General features: G+C 48.0%; 1 protein-coding gene across 3 annotated transcripts in view; it reads left to right on the forward strand.

Annotated features, from left to right (window-relative positions):
- phka2 (phosphorylase kinase, alpha 2 (liver)) overlaps window positions 1–17,122 on the forward strand; it is a 22,077-nt gene continuing 4,955 nt past the window's right edge. For all 3 annotated transcript variants that reach the window (XM_060072006.1, XM_060072008.1, XM_060072007.1), the window contains exons 1-26: window positions 1–161; window positions 1,305–1,463; window positions 2,522–2,569; window positions 2,890–3,058; window positions 3,628–3,710; window positions 3,969–4,049; window positions 4,277–4,375; window positions 5,786–5,932; window positions 6,243–6,296; window positions 7,230–7,352; window positions 7,488–7,583; window positions 8,164–8,271; window positions 8,476–8,554; window positions 8,800–8,934; window positions 9,714–9,823; window positions 10,220–10,364; window positions 10,920–10,998; window positions 11,291–11,430; window positions 11,876–12,046; window positions 13,063–13,184; window positions 13,919–14,049; window positions 14,235–14,397; window positions 15,351–15,430; window positions 15,874–15,952; window positions 16,661–16,790; window positions 16,940–17,041. In XM_060072006.1, the coding sequence (XP_059927989.1) occupies window positions 84–161; window positions 1,305–1,463; window positions 2,522–2,569; window positions 2,890–3,058; window positions 3,628–3,710; window positions 3,969–4,049; window positions 4,277–4,375; window positions 5,786–5,932; window positions 6,243–6,296; window positions 7,230–7,352; window positions 7,488–7,583; window positions 8,164–8,271; window positions 8,476–8,554; window positions 8,800–8,934; window positions 9,714–9,823; window positions 10,220–10,364; window positions 10,920–10,998; window positions 11,291–11,430; window positions 11,876–12,046; window positions 13,063–13,184; window positions 13,919–14,049; window positions 14,235–14,397; window positions 15,351–15,430; window positions 15,874–15,952; window positions 16,661–16,790; window positions 16,940–17,041 (2,911 nt within the window). In that variant the 5' untranslated portion in view covers window positions 1–83. The remainder of the gene's footprint in view (window positions 162–1,304; window positions 1,464–2,521; window positions 2,570–2,889; window positions 3,059–3,627; window positions 3,711–3,968; window positions 4,050–4,276; window positions 4,376–5,785; window positions 5,933–6,242; window positions 6,297–7,229; window positions 7,353–7,487; window positions 7,584–8,163; window positions 8,272–8,475; window positions 8,555–8,799; window positions 8,935–9,713; window positions 9,824–10,219; window positions 10,365–10,919; window positions 10,999–11,290; window positions 11,431–11,875; window positions 12,047–13,062; window positions 13,185–13,918; window positions 14,050–14,234; window positions 14,398–15,350; window positions 15,431–15,873; window positions 15,953–16,660; window positions 16,791–16,939; window positions 17,042–17,122) is intronic.

A 17,122-nucleotide genomic window follows, 5' to 3' on the forward strand; every position in this document is an offset into this window, starting at 1 on the left:
TTGCAATGCTCTCTACCTGTCACTAATTGCAGCGTCTACGGAGGTTCGTACATCAGTGCTGTGTGCGTTTATCATCTGTGAAGATGAGGAGTCGCAGTAATTCAGGAGTGAAGCTGGACAGCTACGCCAGGCTGGTGCAGGAGACTATCCTCAACCACCAGGTAACATGACAATAACACATCGTTATATAACTATGAGGGGCCGTTTAGGACATAACTAATTGAGAAACTCTCACACACATACCTATGAAACACTCTCACTACTGAAACGCTCACACACTCACTACTGAAACACTCACACATACATACATACTCGTCTGAAACACTTACACATACATATGAGAAACACACACGCATACATACATACCTCTGTGGCATATACACATACATATGAAATGCTTACATTCATACAAGTGAAACATTTATACGTATCTATCTGAAACACTCATGCAAGCACATATTTGTATAAATGTTTCAAATGTATGAATACGTTTTTCAGTTATGTGTATGTATGCTCTTACATGAGGATGTGCAAGCGTTTCACATGTAGTATTCATACCAGTAATTTCAGTAGTGACGGTGAGAGCGTTTCAATAGTGAATGTAAGAGTGTTTCATAGGTATGTGTGCATGAAATTCCAAGGTCAAGGTCGGCATTTAAATCGGAAGGCGGGAACAAAGAGTGCCGGTTTCTAAGCCAACGGTGAAGAGCGTGACATTTCAGCCAATCTAAGCAATTGGCGCGCTCTGGCTGTTCAAAAATGCACTCTTTGTTCCCGCCTTCCGGTTTAAATGCCGACCTTGACCTTGGAATTTCATGCATAACACATAACATATAGCATGCATATAAGGTAGCCTAATACATAAACCATATAAGGTAAACTATTTCAGTAATGTTGCATTGTAAGCAAATGCATGTTTACGATTGGTAAACGAAATCGTTAAACTACGAACATTTTTATTATTTTTTTTTATTTGTTGCACTTTATTGTCGTTAATTGTCACACGATTTGAAATGTAATTTCCCTGTAGGATAGCCAATACAGGAGCAGGACACCTCTTATAAATAAACAAGTGCTTGAGCAAAGTTCACGCTCCAAAATAGGCTGAGTACATCGAAGCCTTATCTAGAAAGAAACCCCTTGAATTCCAACAGATGCACGCTAACCTGTATTGCATGCTGTTTGTTGTGTGTGTAGTGTGTACGTATGTACGCTTGAGTGTGTGCGCCTGCATGCGTGCGGATGTGCATGTGTATGTGTTTGCTCGTGCATGTGTGCGTAACCCTGTGTGTGTTGTTTGACAGAACCCAGTGACGGGTCTCTTGCCCGCCAGCGCCCAGCAGAAGGACGCCTGGGTGCGGGACAACGTGTACAGCGTGCTGGCGGTTTGGGGCCTGGGCATGGCCTACCGCAAGAACGCTGACCGCGACGAAGACAAGGCCAAGGCCTACGAACTAGAGCAGGTGTGTGTGGGAAGGGGAGAGGGAGGGGGGGAGGGGGGGGGGGGGAGAGGAAAGAAGGGAGGGGGTAGAGAGGGAGAAGGAGAGAGGGAGGGGGGGCGAGGGGGGGGGAGAGGTGGAGGGAGGGGGGGAGGGGGAGAGGAAAGGAGGGAGGGGGAAAGATGGAAGGAGGAAGGGAGCAGGGAGGAGGTGGAGAGAGGGAGAAGGAGGGAGGGGTAGAGAGGGAGAAGGAGAGAGGAGTAGAGAGGGAGAAGGAGAGAGGAGTAGAGAGGGAGAAGGAGAGGTAGAGAGAAGACGATGGAATGTAGGAGAAAGAGAAGGAGGAATGGAGGGGTAGAGCATAAGAGAGATAGAGGGAAAGAATAAAGAGAGAGAGAGAGAGAGAGGGGGGAGAGAGGGGAGGAAGGAAAGTGAAAGAGGGGCAGAGTGTGAGCATATAGATTGTGCATATTTGTGTGTGTGTTTGCTCAGCGATGGTTTCTGGGAAACAGGTTGAACAACCTGACACCAAGCCAAGTGTGTTGAGTAGGTCGGACACACACAAACACACGTGACACACACACACACACACACACACACACACACACACACACACACACACACACACACACACACACACACACACACACACACACACACACACACACACACGTGACATAAGACATGCTATAGTTGGACACCTTACTGAGCTGTTCTACTATTCTACTATTCTTTAACCCTAAAAACTATAGTTTCATACATAAAATGTACAGGACATCACAGTGGGAGTCCACTGCTGTTAGAGCAGTTGTGTCAATACACAGTATATATGACATATGAGCACATATTAAACACATATGTGTTTCTTCATCTGCACAGTATGGTGTAACTGCAATCTACATACAGTATTTAATGTAATATATAATAATATATAATAATATAAAATTATATATTTTTGTATACGTTTTTTAACTATGGTGGTGGTGTTTCGTCCTGTGCACAGTGTGGTAACTGCTTTTTACATATGTAATGTGATATAATAATATATAATGTTTATAACTATGGTATGTCCTCCTGTGCAGAGTGTGGTGAAGCTGATGCAGGGTCTTCTACAGTGTATGATACGACAGGTTTGTGGATTTGATCTTTGAAACTCAGCTCAGCACACCTCACAAAGACTCTGGGAGAGCGAAGGTCTACATTGACCACCGTTCAGTGTCCATGCATTGATTGACACATGAGCTGTCAGCTGATAGGCAGCACGTGACTAGAGTTTCCCGCCAGAACTAGCCATGCCTGTTTGTGTGTGATTGATTATTAATATTGTTTTGAACATTATTATCCTAATTTCCTCCTTATCTGTGTTGTTTCGGTGTGCACTTTCCTCAACTCTGGTGTGTGTGTGTGTGTTCATGTGTGTGTTCATGTGTGTGTGTGTTTCTGCGAGCAGGTGGCCAAGGTGGAGAAGTTCAAACACACCCAGAGCACCAAGGACTGCCTGCACGCTAAGTACCACACCCCCACCTGCGCCACCGTGGTGGGGGACACTCAGTGGGGCCACCTGCAGGTCGATGCCACCTCCCTCTACCTCCTCATCCTGGCTCAGATGACCGCCTCGGGTACCTCATAACTTATTATAGTTAATAACATAACGTAGTGCTTTCTCCCCCTGTTGGCTCAGATGGTCACCTCTGGTACCTCATAACTTATTATAGTTAATAACATAACGTAGTGCTTTCTCCCCCTGTTGGCTCAGATGGTCACCTCTGGTACCTCATAACTTATTATAGTTAATAACATAACGTAGTGCTTTCTCCCCCTGTTGGCTCAGATGGTCACCTCTGGTACCTCATAACTTATTATAGTTAATAACATAACGTAGTGCTTTCTCCCCCTGTTGGCTCAGATGGTCACCTCTGGTGTGTAATAACAATGTCATATCTTGTCATAGTTAATATATCTTAACTTAGTACTACCTCTTCATACTGGCTCAGAAGTGATGCTTCTGGTGTGATATTATAATAATAATATCTTAGCAAATGTACGCAAAACATACCTTGTTGTTAATAATTTACTTGATGCTAAATCCTTGTAGCGAGGTACCTAGCCTCTACCTGCTCCTCAATACCCTGTCTCTGAACTCAACTAAATGAACGTAGACAGAATGGTTTATACCCTGTCGCCGCAGGCCTCTGCATCATCTCCAACCTTGACGAGGTGGCGTTCATCCAGAACCTCGTCTTCTACATCGAAGCAGCATACAAAGTGGCCGTGAGTAGCACAGCTCTGCAGGGATAAGGGAAGGAGATGTAGCCCGGAGATAGTTAGGTGGAGAGGCTAGTCGTAGAGGGGAATCAATAATAATCATCAGATTGGTGCCAGGCGAGTGACATCACCGTGCACTGATTTTAGCGAATCAGAAACCACCGATCTTTTGCTGCAGATTCTGCTGTTTATGCTGCAAGATTAATTCCTCATATCTACTCATCTACTATTGGTTGGTGTAATGACGTTGTGGTGTTTCTGCAGGATTTTGGGATGTGGGAGAGAGGAGACAAGACGAACCAGGGCATTCCTGAACTCAACGGCAGCTCTGTGGGCATGGCCAAGGTATGACAGCCCATAATAACCCTGTCAGCATTGCCTCTGAAAATTTGACTTGGAATGTGGAATAAAATAAAGAATATATGTGCAGTATATAATTTGTGTGTGTGTGTGTGTGTGTGTGTGTGTGTGTGTGTGTGTGTGTGTGTGTGTGTGTGTGTGTGTGTGTGTGTGTGTGTGTGTGTGTGTGTGTGTGTGTGTGTGTGTGTGTGCGCGTGTGTGTGTCCTCGCAGGCAGCCCTGGAAGCCATCGATGAGCTGGATCTGTTCGGGGCCCATGGGGGCCCCAGGTCGGTCATCCACGTCATGCCTGATGAGGTGGAGCACTGTCAGGTACGGCCCCCCCAGCCTCAAGAGGGGTTGAGGCCCCCCAGCCTCAAGAGGGGTTGAGGCCCACCAGCCTCTAGTGGCGTTGAGGCCCCCCAGCCTCTAGTGGGGTTGGAGGGTAGATCATATTCCTTTTCGGTCAGCGATCATTTTGAGATCTGACCCTGAGTGTCATCAATAAAGGCGAGCAGTGTTTCCCACACATTGACGAGACTATGGCGCCCCGCCATAGTCTAAATTCGGCCGCCATAGTCTCTGCGTGCACATGAATTATTATTATTATTATAATTATTATTATTATTATTATTTTTATTTTTTTTTGCTCAGACGAAGTTCGTGTCGCTCTCATTGGGATTGCATGAGAGCAGAGGCGCTGCATCCCATTAGGCATACCAGGCAATTGCCTGGGCCCCCGCAATTGCTTGGGGCCCCGGGCCACTACTAGGGGGGCCCCTAGAGCCCCCCCCCCCCCCCCGTCAACAATCGCTCCATACCCCCCCCCCCCCCCCCCATAGTCTCCAAAATTTCTGTGGGAAACACTGAGCGAGGGTATTATGTTGTTGTTGGGCTCCGGTTCCCTTTGTGAGTTCAACTTTCTCTTCTTCCTGAGATAAAAGTGTCACATTGACCTTAAATCAAACCCTATTGGAATCACTGGAAATGCATTATATATTTGTATTGATGCATTATTTTTATTTTTTTTACTGTAAGGAATGCAACAGCTAGCTAACAAGCTACGAGGCTAGAGTTAGTATTGATTATAACAAATAGCACCGCACTCAGGGCTACAGAATGAGGGGATGTGACGGCAGGACAACGCCGCGCCTAGAGTCACTCCCGACCTATGGAGAGGCTTCCAGACTAGACTAGACACAGGACTGGAGGATGAGTTCAAATGCGTAACCTCTCCTCCACCTCTCCTCCACCCTCCTCCACCTCTCCCCCCACTCTCCTCCACCTCCTCCACCTCTCCTCGAACCTCCTCCACCTCTCCTCCACCTCCCCCCACCCTCCTCCACCCCTCCTCCACCTCTCCTCCACCTCTCCCCCACCCTCCTCCACCTCTCCTCCACCTCTCCTCCTCCTCTCCTCCACCTCCTCCACCCTCCTCCACCTCTCCTCCTCCTCTCCTCCACCTCCTCCACCCTCCTCCACCTCTCCTCCACCTCTCCTCCACCTCCTCCACCTCTCCTCCACCTCCCCCCCCCCCCCCCCCCCTCCACCTCTCCTCCACCTCTCCTCGAACCTCCTCCACCTCCTCCACCTCTCCTCCACCTCCTCCACCTCTCCTCCACCTCTCCTCCACCTCTCCTCCACCTCCTCCACCTCTCCCCCCACCACCTCCCCCCCCCCTCCACCTCTCCCCCCACCCTCCTCCACCCCCTCCCCCCCCCTCCACCTCCCCTCTGCCTCCAGGCCATCCTGTGCTCCATGCTGCCCCGGGCCTCCACCTCCAAGGAGGTGGACGCGGGCCTCCTGTCCATCATCTCCTACCCCGCCTTCGCCATCGAGGACCCCGAGCTGGTGGCCGTCACCAAGTCGGAGATCATCAGCAAGCTGCAGGTACACGGCTGGCTCTGCTCAAAGTACCCTGTCCTAGTCGGGGCCATTCTATGGCCCTTTAGTTGGTTCTGTCTCAGTGTGTTGGGTTGAATTAAATTATGTGTACAGTAGCACTTTCGTTGTATTTGTTCTATTTGGTGATTGGATTTGATTGCATATGGTTCTGTTTGGTTCTTCTGTGTTTGATTCTATTGATTCTATTCTGTTTAGCTCCGTTTGGCTCTGTTCTTTGCTACGGGTCTGCTGTGTTTGGATGAGCGTGACTGTGTTTCAGCGTGTCGTTAATACGTCTCTCCTCTCCTCTCTGAAGGGTCGCTATGGCTGCTGTCGCTTCATCCGGGATGGGTACCAGTGTCCCAGAGAGGTGGGTTCGATCTTAGACAATATTACTATGATAAGATTAAGTTCACTATATGATCCTTAAAATATTATTTGAACTGTTAGAATGCAATGGCAGGTGATCTTTTGTGTGTTGGGATTTAAACCCTATGTGTTGGGGGTTGATCGTGTATGTGTTAGCACTTGCTCCTGTGTGTGTTGAGAGTGGATCCTGTGGGTTCTTGGAGTTCATTCTGTGGGTTCTGGGAGTTCATTCTGTGGGTTCTGGGAGTTTATTCTGTGGGTTCTGGGAGTTCATTCTGTGGGTTCTGGGGGTTCATTCTGTGGGTTCTGGGAGTTCATTCTGTGGGTTCTGGGGGTTCATTCTGTGGGTTCTGGGAGTTCATTCTGGGGGTTCTGGGGGTTCATTCTGTGGGTTCTGGGAGTTCATTCTGTGGGTTCTGGGAGTTCATTCTGTGGGTTCTGGGGGTTCATTCTGTGGGTTCTGGGAGTTCATTCTGTGGGTTCTGGGGGTTCATTCTGTGGGTTCTGGGAGTTCATTCTGTGGGTTCTGGGGGTTCATTCTGTGGGTTCTGGGGGTTCATTCTGTGGGTTCTGGGAGTTCATTCTGTGGGTTCTGGGGGTTCATTCTGTGGGTTCTGGGAGTTCATTCTGTGGGTTCTGGGAGTTCATTCTGTGGGTTCTGGGGGTTCATTCTGTGGGTTCTGGGAGTTCATTCTGTGGGTTCTGGGAGTTCATTCTGTGGGTTCTGGGGGTTCATTCTGTGGGTTCTGGGAGTTCATTCTGTGGGTTCTGGGGGTTCATTCTGTGGGTTCTGGGGGTTCATTCTGTGGGTTCTGGGAGTTCATTCTGTGGGTTCTGGGGGTTAATTATGTGGGTTCTTGGAGTTCATTCTGTGGGTTCTTGGAGTTCATTCTGTGGGTTCTTGGAGTTCATTCTGTGTGTGTCTGTCTCTAAGGACCCGTCCCGGCTGCACTATGACCCGGCAGAACTCAAGCTGTTTGAGAACATTGAGTGTGAGTGGCCCGTGTTCTGGACCTATCTAGTGCTGGACGGGCTGTTCAGTGGAGACGTGGTTCAGGTACGGGACCACTGTGTCAATGTTGTATTGTTCGCCTTCAGAGGAACATGCAGTTCCTCTGACGGCCTATAGGTGGCTTGCTTTGCGATTGGATGCAAGAAGGTTTTGGCAGCCTGTGCTGTGTCTGGTGGACAGGTGCAGGAGTATGCAGAGGCCCTGGAAGGAATCCTGATCCGAGGGAAGAATGGGATCCGCCTCGTTCCCGAGCTATACACCGTTCCCCACGAAAAGGTCAACACTTACTTCTATCTGGTTCTGTTCTATTCCATTCTAGTCTAAGGGTCAGTTATTCTCTCTCTGTGTGTGTGTGTGTGTGTGTGTGTGTGTGTGTGTGTGTGTGTGTGTGTGTGTGTGTGTGTGTGTGTGTGTGTGTGTGTGTGTGTGTGTGTGTGTGTGTGTGTGTGTGTGTGTGTGTGTGTGTGCGTGCGTGCGTGTATTCATGTGTGTGTGCGTGTGTGGGTGAGTGTGTGTGTGTGTGTTCATGCATGAGCGTGTGTCAGCATGAGTGTGTGTGTATGTGTAAGGAGTACCGCCCACATCGAAGTCTTGCTTAAACATTGTTATCTGGGCTCACCTTTGACCCCTTGGTCATGAGAAGGGTCAGACCAGAGCATGGGTGTGTGGGATGGGTCGCAGAGTTTGTGTGTGTGTGTGTGTGTGTGTGTGTGTGTGTGTGTGTGTGTGTGTGTGTGTGTGTGTGTGTGTGTGTGTGTGTGTGTGTGTGTGTGTGTGTGTGTGTGTGTGTGTGTGTGTGTCATTACAAAGTGCTGTATCAAGTGCAGGGTGAATAAATGTGTGTTGGTGTGTGCAGATCGAGGAGGAGTACGTCACCCCCCACACGGTGGACCGAGTGGCCCTGGGACAGCTCCCTCACATGTGGGGACAGTCTCTCTACATCCTGGGCCGTCTGCTAGCCGAGGTAGCTAGCTATCAGCTAGTTACTGTTTAACATGGAAGTGGGACTTTTAAAGTATGAATATTAGGAGGTTATTTGGGCTGTGATTCATTATGTGAGGCTTGTACTTGTCATATGTTAATGTAGTATTTTTAAAATTCAAAGTCCTGCCATGCCCTAGAGAGGGGGAGGACTTTTATTGTGCTAACCTGTGTAACCTTGTTTCAGGGTTTCCTGGCCTTAGGAGAGGTGGACCCCCTCAACAGAAGGTTCTCCACCAACTTCAAGCCAGATGTTGTGGTGCAAGGTCTGTAGCGCACACTTCCTGTCCAGTCTGTGTACCTGTGTGTGTGTTGTTGATGTGCTTTTGTATTTCTATGTGTATGTTTGTTACTGTATTTGTATGTTTGTGTTTGTTTATATATAATATGTGTGTACTTGTGGTTAGGAATGTTTGAGTTGTTTACATGTGTTTCTAATGTGTGTGTGTGTGTGTGTGTGTGTGTGTGTGTGTGTGTGTGTGTGTGTGTGTGTGTGTGTGTGTGTGTCCAGTGTGTGTGTTGGCTGAGTCCCAGGAGATCCAGGAGTTGCTCAGGGAGCACGGCATCGTGGTCCAGACGGTGACCGAGGTCCTTCCCATTCGGGTGATGCCCGCGCGCATCCTCAGTCACATCTACGTCAAACTGGGTACCAGACACTCTACACATACACACACCTCCACTCACATCCACGTCATGCTGGGTACCAGACACTCTACACATACACACACCTCCACTCACATCCACGTCAAACTGGGTACCAGACACTCAACACATACACACCTCCACTCACATCCACGTCATGCTTGGTACAATTCACTACGCATGTACACCTCCACTCACATCCACGTCATGCTTGGTACCAGACACTAAACACATATACACCTTCACTCACATCCTACGTCATGCTTGGTACAATACACTACGCATATACACCTCCACTCACATCTACGTGTAGCTAGGTACCAGACACTCAACACATATGCACCTCCACTCACATCCACGTGAGTGCAAGCTTGAGTGCAAACTTCTTAATATGTTCAACTAATGGGAATAGTAGTTATGAACATTATTCCAAAATAAGTTCTAGGAATAATTGATTTGGTTATATCTGATTCTGTGTATACTGTGTGGGCGTTTTCATGCGTCCTTTTCATGCTGTCCTTAACTGTAACCTTGACATAGTTTTTGCTTTTACCGGATTGAGAATTAAAATAATGGTTTAATGAACCACTGGGAGGGTGTGTGTGATCTTCCTGGGGATGTGTGTATGTTGATGTGTGTGTGTGTGTGTGTGTGTGTGTGTGTGTGTGTGTGTGTGTGTGTGTGTGTGTGTGTGTGTGTGTGTGTGTGTGTGTGTGTGTGTGTGTGTGTGTGTGTGTGTGTGATAGTCCTGGTGACGTGTGTACTGTGTTGGCCGGTCTCCAGGGAACTGTAAGAAGTTGGGTTTGAGTGGCAGACCGTACAGACACATCGGGGTCCTTGGCACCTCCAAGATGTACCAGATCAGAGACCAGAGCTACACCTTCACCCCCCAGGTACAGCTACGTCCTCATCGTCACAGCGCTTTACCCCGCCTATCCCTTACTGTAGTCTGTCTTACAGGTGACATCATATGGATGTTGGTTGAGACAATCAGAAACGATGGTTGTGATAAGCATTGTTTGGAGCTGTACTCTTGTTTGACTGTCCGTTCCAAGCATGCTTCAAGCTCAAACTGTTTGAATTTAATTCTATACATTTATGATATTCATTCTGTTGTGGCAGTAACCAATAGTTCCACCTCTTCTTCTTATCTCATCATTTTATTGTTTTGTCTCTCTCTCTCTCTCTCTCTCTCTCTCTCTCTCTCTCTCTGTCTCTGTCTCTGTCTCTGTCTCTCTCTCTCCATGTCTCTCGCTCCATGTCTCTCTCTCTCTCGTCCCTTTCTCTAGTTCCTGGACCAGCACCACTTCTACCTGGCCTTGGACAACCAGATGATCGTGGAGATGTTGCGCACAGAGCTGGCCTACCTCTCCGCCTGCTGGAGGATGACGGGTCGTCCCACACTCACCTTCCCCATCACCAGGAGCATGCTCAGTAAGACCCTCGCCCTAAAAGATAGTCCCGTTTCCCCCCCTCTTCTTATCTGCCCGATGGTACAGTCTGATAAGCCGGATAGGCAGCATTCTAAGGCGTGAACGTGCTGTCTCCCTTCAGAGCAGGCCGATCCTGATTAGTGCAGGAGTAAATGTGGCTCATTGACACAGTGAGCGAATATCGATGTACTTCATGTACTTTATGTATGACGTATACATGATGTACTTTATTTTCTTCATGTACTCCAGATACTTACCCTACATGGTATTCATGTACTTAATGTACTTTGGGTTATTCATGATCTCAATATACTTCATGTACTTAATATACTTCATGTACTTCCTGTCATTCATGTCCTTCATGTTCTTCATGTACTTAATATACTTCATGTACTTCCTGTCATTCATGTCCTTCATGTTCTTCATGTACTTAATATACTTCATGTACTTCCTGTCATTCATGTCCTTCATGTACTTCATGATCTGAGCATACTTCATGTACTTCCTGTCATTCATGTACTTCATGATCCTAATGCTTCCTGTACTTTCTGTCCAGCTGAAGACGGAGACGCGGTGGACCCCTGCATCTTGTCCACCCTGAGGAAACTACAAGATGGATACTTTGGAGGTGCCAGGTAAGAACACACACACACACACACACACACACACACACACACACACACACACACACACACACACACACACACACACACACACACACACACACACACACACACACACACACACACACACACACACACACACACACACACACTGTTTTTAACATACAGAACCACACCAGGCCATGTCAACGCACTCTACGTATGTGTGTAACACTGTGTAAGTGCTCCTATGAAATATTATCTATGTGTATCTATGTGTTTGTCTGTGTGTGTGTATAATTGCTCTGTTTTTTTGTGTTGTCAGGGTGCAGGCAGCAGACCTGTCCAGCTTCCAGACCACTTCCTTCCACACGCGCCTCAGCTTCCTGGACGGAGAGACGGACGAGAGTCTGCTGGAGGACGAGGAAGAGGAGGACAACGAGGAAGAGTCCGGCCAACGCACCAGTAGGAAGAGATGGAGGCCATCGCTGTGGTCCACTCGCTTTGTTTTGAAATACCTGGAATGAGTTGTTGATTATTCATTAGATGGCTCAGATCTGTTGCATTTTTTGATTAAAATTGAATCTTTGGGGACGGGATCGTAAACCTCTAGGATCCGACCCCCCCTAACCCAAGTACACAGAACACTTCCAACGGCCGGGGGTGGCCATTCTGTTTGTTGTTTTGCTATCTGCTGTAGCTTTTAAGCTCCCTGCTTTAGAGAGCGTCTTGTTGTTTTCCGCAAAGAAAAGTTGAAAATAAATGTAATTCAAGAATAACAGCCTGCATAAACGACATCGACGCGTTCATCCCCTTCTTCTGTAACTGAAAAAGCATGAGACTACACTAGCACCTTACCTCCATCCATGGCCCTGCTCTGCCCCCCCCCCCCCCCCCCCCCCCTCCCCAGGGCACTCCCATGGGGTCCTGGACCAGTACCTCACCCAGCTGCTGCACAGCACCACCTCCAGGTGCCACCTCCCTCCCCTCCAGGGGGGGCAGCACCACGTCTTCAGCGCCGAGCACACCACCAGGGACATCCTGTCCCTCATGGCCCAGGTCCAGGGCCTCAGCATGCCCAGTGAGAGCCCGTACCCGGACCGGGACCTATTAGTGATCAAAGGGGTTCCTATGTGTAGACTGTACATGGGAATGATCTGATGCTACCTGCTCAACACGGTATCACGCGATTTCGTGCTCATGCGCACAAACGTCAATGTGTGCGCATCGTGTCCCAGATCACGATTGTCAGACTTTTGATTTTTTTCCGAAATGTAAACCAATGCATTCTGAATGGGAGCGTTCTCCGACAATTAACGTTGTTTTTGAGGAGGTCTGCTTACAAATCAGAAATGTTGACATATATATAACTAGAATAATATATACAGATATATAACTAGAGTGTGCACTGTACTATCTGCGCTCACCTCTTCTGAAGCTTCTCTCTCTCTCGTTCTCTCTCTCTGTCCCTCCCTTTCTCTCTTTCTCTCTCTCGTTTCGTTTTGTGGAGCACGTCAATTGTCGGAGAACGCTCCCATTCAGAATGCATTGGTTTACATTTCGTTCTGTGTAGCACTAAAAAAGTCGGACAATCGTAATCTGGGACACGATTCAATAGATTAATAACGTTTGTGCGCATGAGCACGAAATCGCGTGATACTGGGTTGACCTGCTGGACACTTGGTAGCAGTGGGATATGTATTATTTGTGATCACAGGTGAGCGTGTCCACCTAGATGTGTGACGGATAGATGAGCAACGTTGGCTACAGTCCACTGGGTAGGCTGATAGACTGATCCATCCAGCACAACTCTAGGAGGACACGCCCACTTGTGATGTCATAAGAGACAGATTTTCAAAACGGCTTGTAACGGCTAATCACACCACACCTGGTGGCATGCCATGGGACCTTTAATGTATGCTCTGCTTTTGTGCTTTTGTATTTGTGTGTGTATGTGATTGTATGCTTTTTGTGCTTACGTGTGTGTGTGTGTGTGTGTGTGTGTGTGTGTGTGTGTGTGTGTGTGTGTGTGTGTGTGTGTGTGTGTGTGTGTGTGTGTGTGTGTGTGTGTGTGTGTGTGTGTGTGTGTGTGTTTAGAGTCCCCCATGTATCTTCCTGTGGTTCCCATCTTGAAAAAGAATCGTCGATCGCTCAACCTCCTGGATGTTCCTCATCTACCTTCTCACCCCCAGCAGGCTGGGAGCAGCAAGCAGCACACGGTAGGACCAGGCTAGGGGGCTTACTATAGAGTCTCTTAAAGGGACGGTAGGACCAGGCCAGGGGGCTTACTATAGAGTCTCTTAAAGGGACGGTAGGACCAGGCTAGGGGGCTTACTATAGAGTCTCTTAAAGGGACGGTAGGACCAGGCTAGGGGGCTTACTATAGAGTCTCTTAAAGGGACGGTAGGACCAGGCTAGGGGGCTTACTATAGAGTCTCTTAAAGGGACAGTAGGACCAGGCTAGGGGGCTTACTATAGAGTCTCTTAAAGGGACGGTAGGACCAGGCTAGGGGGCTTACTATAGAGTCTCTTAAAGGGACGGTAAGATCAGGCAACTAAAGAGGCTTTAAAGGGGAAGTAGTTGTATAGATGCTATTAAAGGTGAAGTAGGTTCAGAACTAGGGGGTGACTATTGAGGCTCTTAAAGGGACGGTAGCACTAGACCTAGGGGCTTCCTCTTGACGCTCTTAAAGGGGAAGTAGCCCTAAAGAGGCTCTTAAAGGGGAAGTAGTCATATAGATACTATTAAAGGTGAAGAAGGTTCAGAACTAGGGGTTGACTATTGAAGCTCTTAAAGCGACGCTCTTAAAGGGGAGGTAGTCCTATGGGGGCTCTTAAAGGGGAGGTAGTCCTATAGAGGCTCTTAAAGGGGAAGTAGTCCTACAGAGGCTCTTAAAGGGGAAGTAGTCCTACAGTGGCGACCTGTATGCATGACACATCGTTCTCCTGGTAGTCCCAGGCAGACCTGCACCTGCCCAAGGACGCCCAGGGGAAGACAGACTTCGCGGGGCTGGTGAGACAGCTCGAGGCGTGTCCCACCCTGCAGGACCAGGCCGACATCCTCTACGTGCTCTACCTCATGAAGTATGTGCACACGCACACACACACACACACACACACGCATGCACGAGGCACGCACAAACAGACACACACACACACACACTGATGTACTTCATTACACACGAAGGAACAATTAACGAATCAAACCGATCAGCCCAATAACCCCAGAGTTGAGTTAATCCCAAACTGTGGTGTGGGGTCTGATCCAGAGGAGCTGATTGGGTGGTGGAGCTGTCAGGCCCCGGGAGGGGCGGGCCCAGCGTGAGCTCCCTGCTGGAGGACCTCTACGTCCAGGCTGGCATCTGCAAGGACTGGGGCCTCATCAGATACATCTCTGGCATCCTGCGCAAGAGGGTGGAGGTGCTGGCGGAGGTGAGCCTCGGTCGTACCTGGAGAGCTCTGCTCAGTCGCTCCAGAAAAACGCGATTGTGCGATCGCATAATTCAACGCATAATCATGCAAAATCCGCATATTCATGCGGGGGCCGCATTTTTTAAAATATGCCGCACTTTCACCGCATAAATTGCAGATTTCCGCGCAAAATATGCGGGGCTTGCATGATTTCATAATCCCCGCATTTTCGTTGCAAAAAAGTCACATATATCTTGTTGCGTTTACTTCACACAAGAGCAGCTATATCCTCCTGTTGCCATGGGAACGTTATTGAGTGACGTAATTACGCGACGTGAACGTCATCGAAAAGCTGCATTTTTGCAAGTTCCCGCAATTTCATCGCATAAAAATGCCGCATATTTCATCGCATATTTTAAGAAAACGTGCCGCATAATCAAGGATTTTTTGCCGCAACAATCACAAAAAAACACCGCATTTTTCTGGAGGGACTGTCTAGTAGTGTCAGTGTCACTACGTCCTCGCCTTTTACCTTCTGTGGACGCCCGGTGGACCCTTGCTCTGGACTTTTTGGACGCTTTTATTGTGTTGTTTGTTTGTCATCTTGTACTTGTATGTCGTCTCCCTCGTCTTAGTGATTTGATACAGTTTGGGGCTTGATTCCCCTTGGATCACTGAAGAAGAAGAGAAGGAGGTGTTTAAAACAGCTCAGATGAAGATTTAAATGAAGCTGTATCAAATATCCGACAAAGAGCTATATCGCATTTCATAATAATCACTACATCTTCTACTATTCCATTCCATGTGTGTGTGTGTGTGTGTGTGTGTGTGTGTGTGTCTGTGTATCTCTTTGTTTGTGTGTGTGTGTGTGTGTGTGTGTGTGTGTGTGTGTGTGTGTGTGTGTGTGTATGTGCGTCTGTTTGTTTGTGTGTATGTGTGTGTGTGTGTGTGTGTGTGTGTGTGGGTGTACACAGGCCTGTACAGATCTGGTCTCCCATCACAAGCAGCTGACTGTGGGCCTCCCTCCTGAGCCCAGAGAACGAGTCATCACTGCGTGAGTCACCTTCCTCATCCCAATCACAAGTCCATGGCTTCAGCACCGCCAAGTAACTAATAACTAACTCCAGTCGTATGGGAGCTACTGCTCACGCAAGATATGTATGTCTCAAAAAGAAATGTTCTGTCCCTCTCTGCCCCCTTCCCACGTCTCTCCACCAAAGTGTTGCGTTCACACACCTGTGTTTCACACGCGTTGTCAACTTTAACAGATATTCTCATAGCTCATTTCACTTACTAAAAGCTGATACCTAGCTGGTGAATTCCTAATAAATTAGACTCAAATTATCGCTCTTAATAGCTTGTATCTACCACACCTTTAAGGCAGTTATATTGTATCTATATAGATTAATTTCATCATGCATATGAACTCATTAGTAATTTTGATGATGTGATCAATGTTACAACAGGTCAAACTGTTCAATTCCTGTTTCCTTCTAGTCCTCTTCCTCCCGAAGAGCTGACCAATGTGATCTACGAAGCCAGCGGTCAGGACATCAGTATAGCTGTACTCACTCAGGTATACTATCCAACAACATTGTACAAATACACTACTGTCCTAAAGAACTGCCCTATTAAACTACACAACTATTTTATATAACTACCCAACTTTACTATAAAACTACTATAACACAACTGTTAGTGTGTGGATGAACGGATAATTCTGGTCAATATTTACATTTTCCCTCCAATATGAACAGTTAAACCTGGCGACCTTTTGGCAACAAAAAGATTTCTATTTTGGTCTAATTTCAAATATGAATTATATTCTGATGTTATATAAACGACTAAAACATAGACAGCTCTACGGCCTGGAGTAGTCACTCCTGATTCATTCTATCTCGTTGTTATTTTTAGAAAGTGGGTCGTTCGGATTTGGAATGTTTAGTTTGAGCCGCTCCAATTTGAATTGATTGCATGCTTTGGTGGTTGTCAAAAAAACGTGTGACTCTGGAGAAAAGCATCTGCTGATGGCATCCCTTAACTCACCAGCGGGGGCAGCCATCTCAGGATCGGGTGGCTTGTACCTCGAGTGTCGACGATGTCCCTGAGCGAGACACCTCACCCTAACTGCTCCTTACGAGTTGGCTGTTTCGCCTTGCATGGTTGACTGTAAATGTGTTTATGAACCGTTGTAAGTCACATTTGGATAACAGTGTCTGCTTGAGGGCAATGACTAAGTCAATGCTACGAGCGTTCTCCTTCTCGCCCCTGTGCTGCCCTGCAGGAGATCATGGTGTACCTGGCCATGTACGTGCGCTCACAGCCCGCTCTGTTCGGGGACATGCTGCGGCTCCGCATCGGCCTCATCATGCAGGTGATGGCCACGGAGCTCGCACGCAGCCTGCACTGCTCTGGTAGGGCGCGCACGCACACACACACACACACACACACACACACACACACACACACACACACACACACACACACACACACACACACACACAGAAACAGACCTGAATTAACTCCAGGTCTGTTACTGAGGGTTACGTGTCCCTCGTTCCAGGGGAGGAGGCCTCAGAGAGCCTGATGAGCCTCAGTCCCTTCCACATGAAGAACCTCCTGCACAACATCCTCAGTGGGAAGGAGTTTGGAGTGGAGAGGAGCAGTGAGTCCGCCTGTCTGTCAGACTACTTCCTGGTCTTCCCGAAAGGCCTGTCTGCCTCTCTTTGTTCCTATCTGCATGCCT

This window comes from Gadus macrocephalus, chromosome 14 (genome assembly GCF_031168955.1).
Source record: "Gadus macrocephalus chromosome 14, ASM3116895v1".
Taxonomy (NCBI): domain Eukaryota; kingdom Metazoa; phylum Chordata; class Actinopteri; order Gadiformes; family Gadidae; genus Gadus; species Gadus macrocephalus.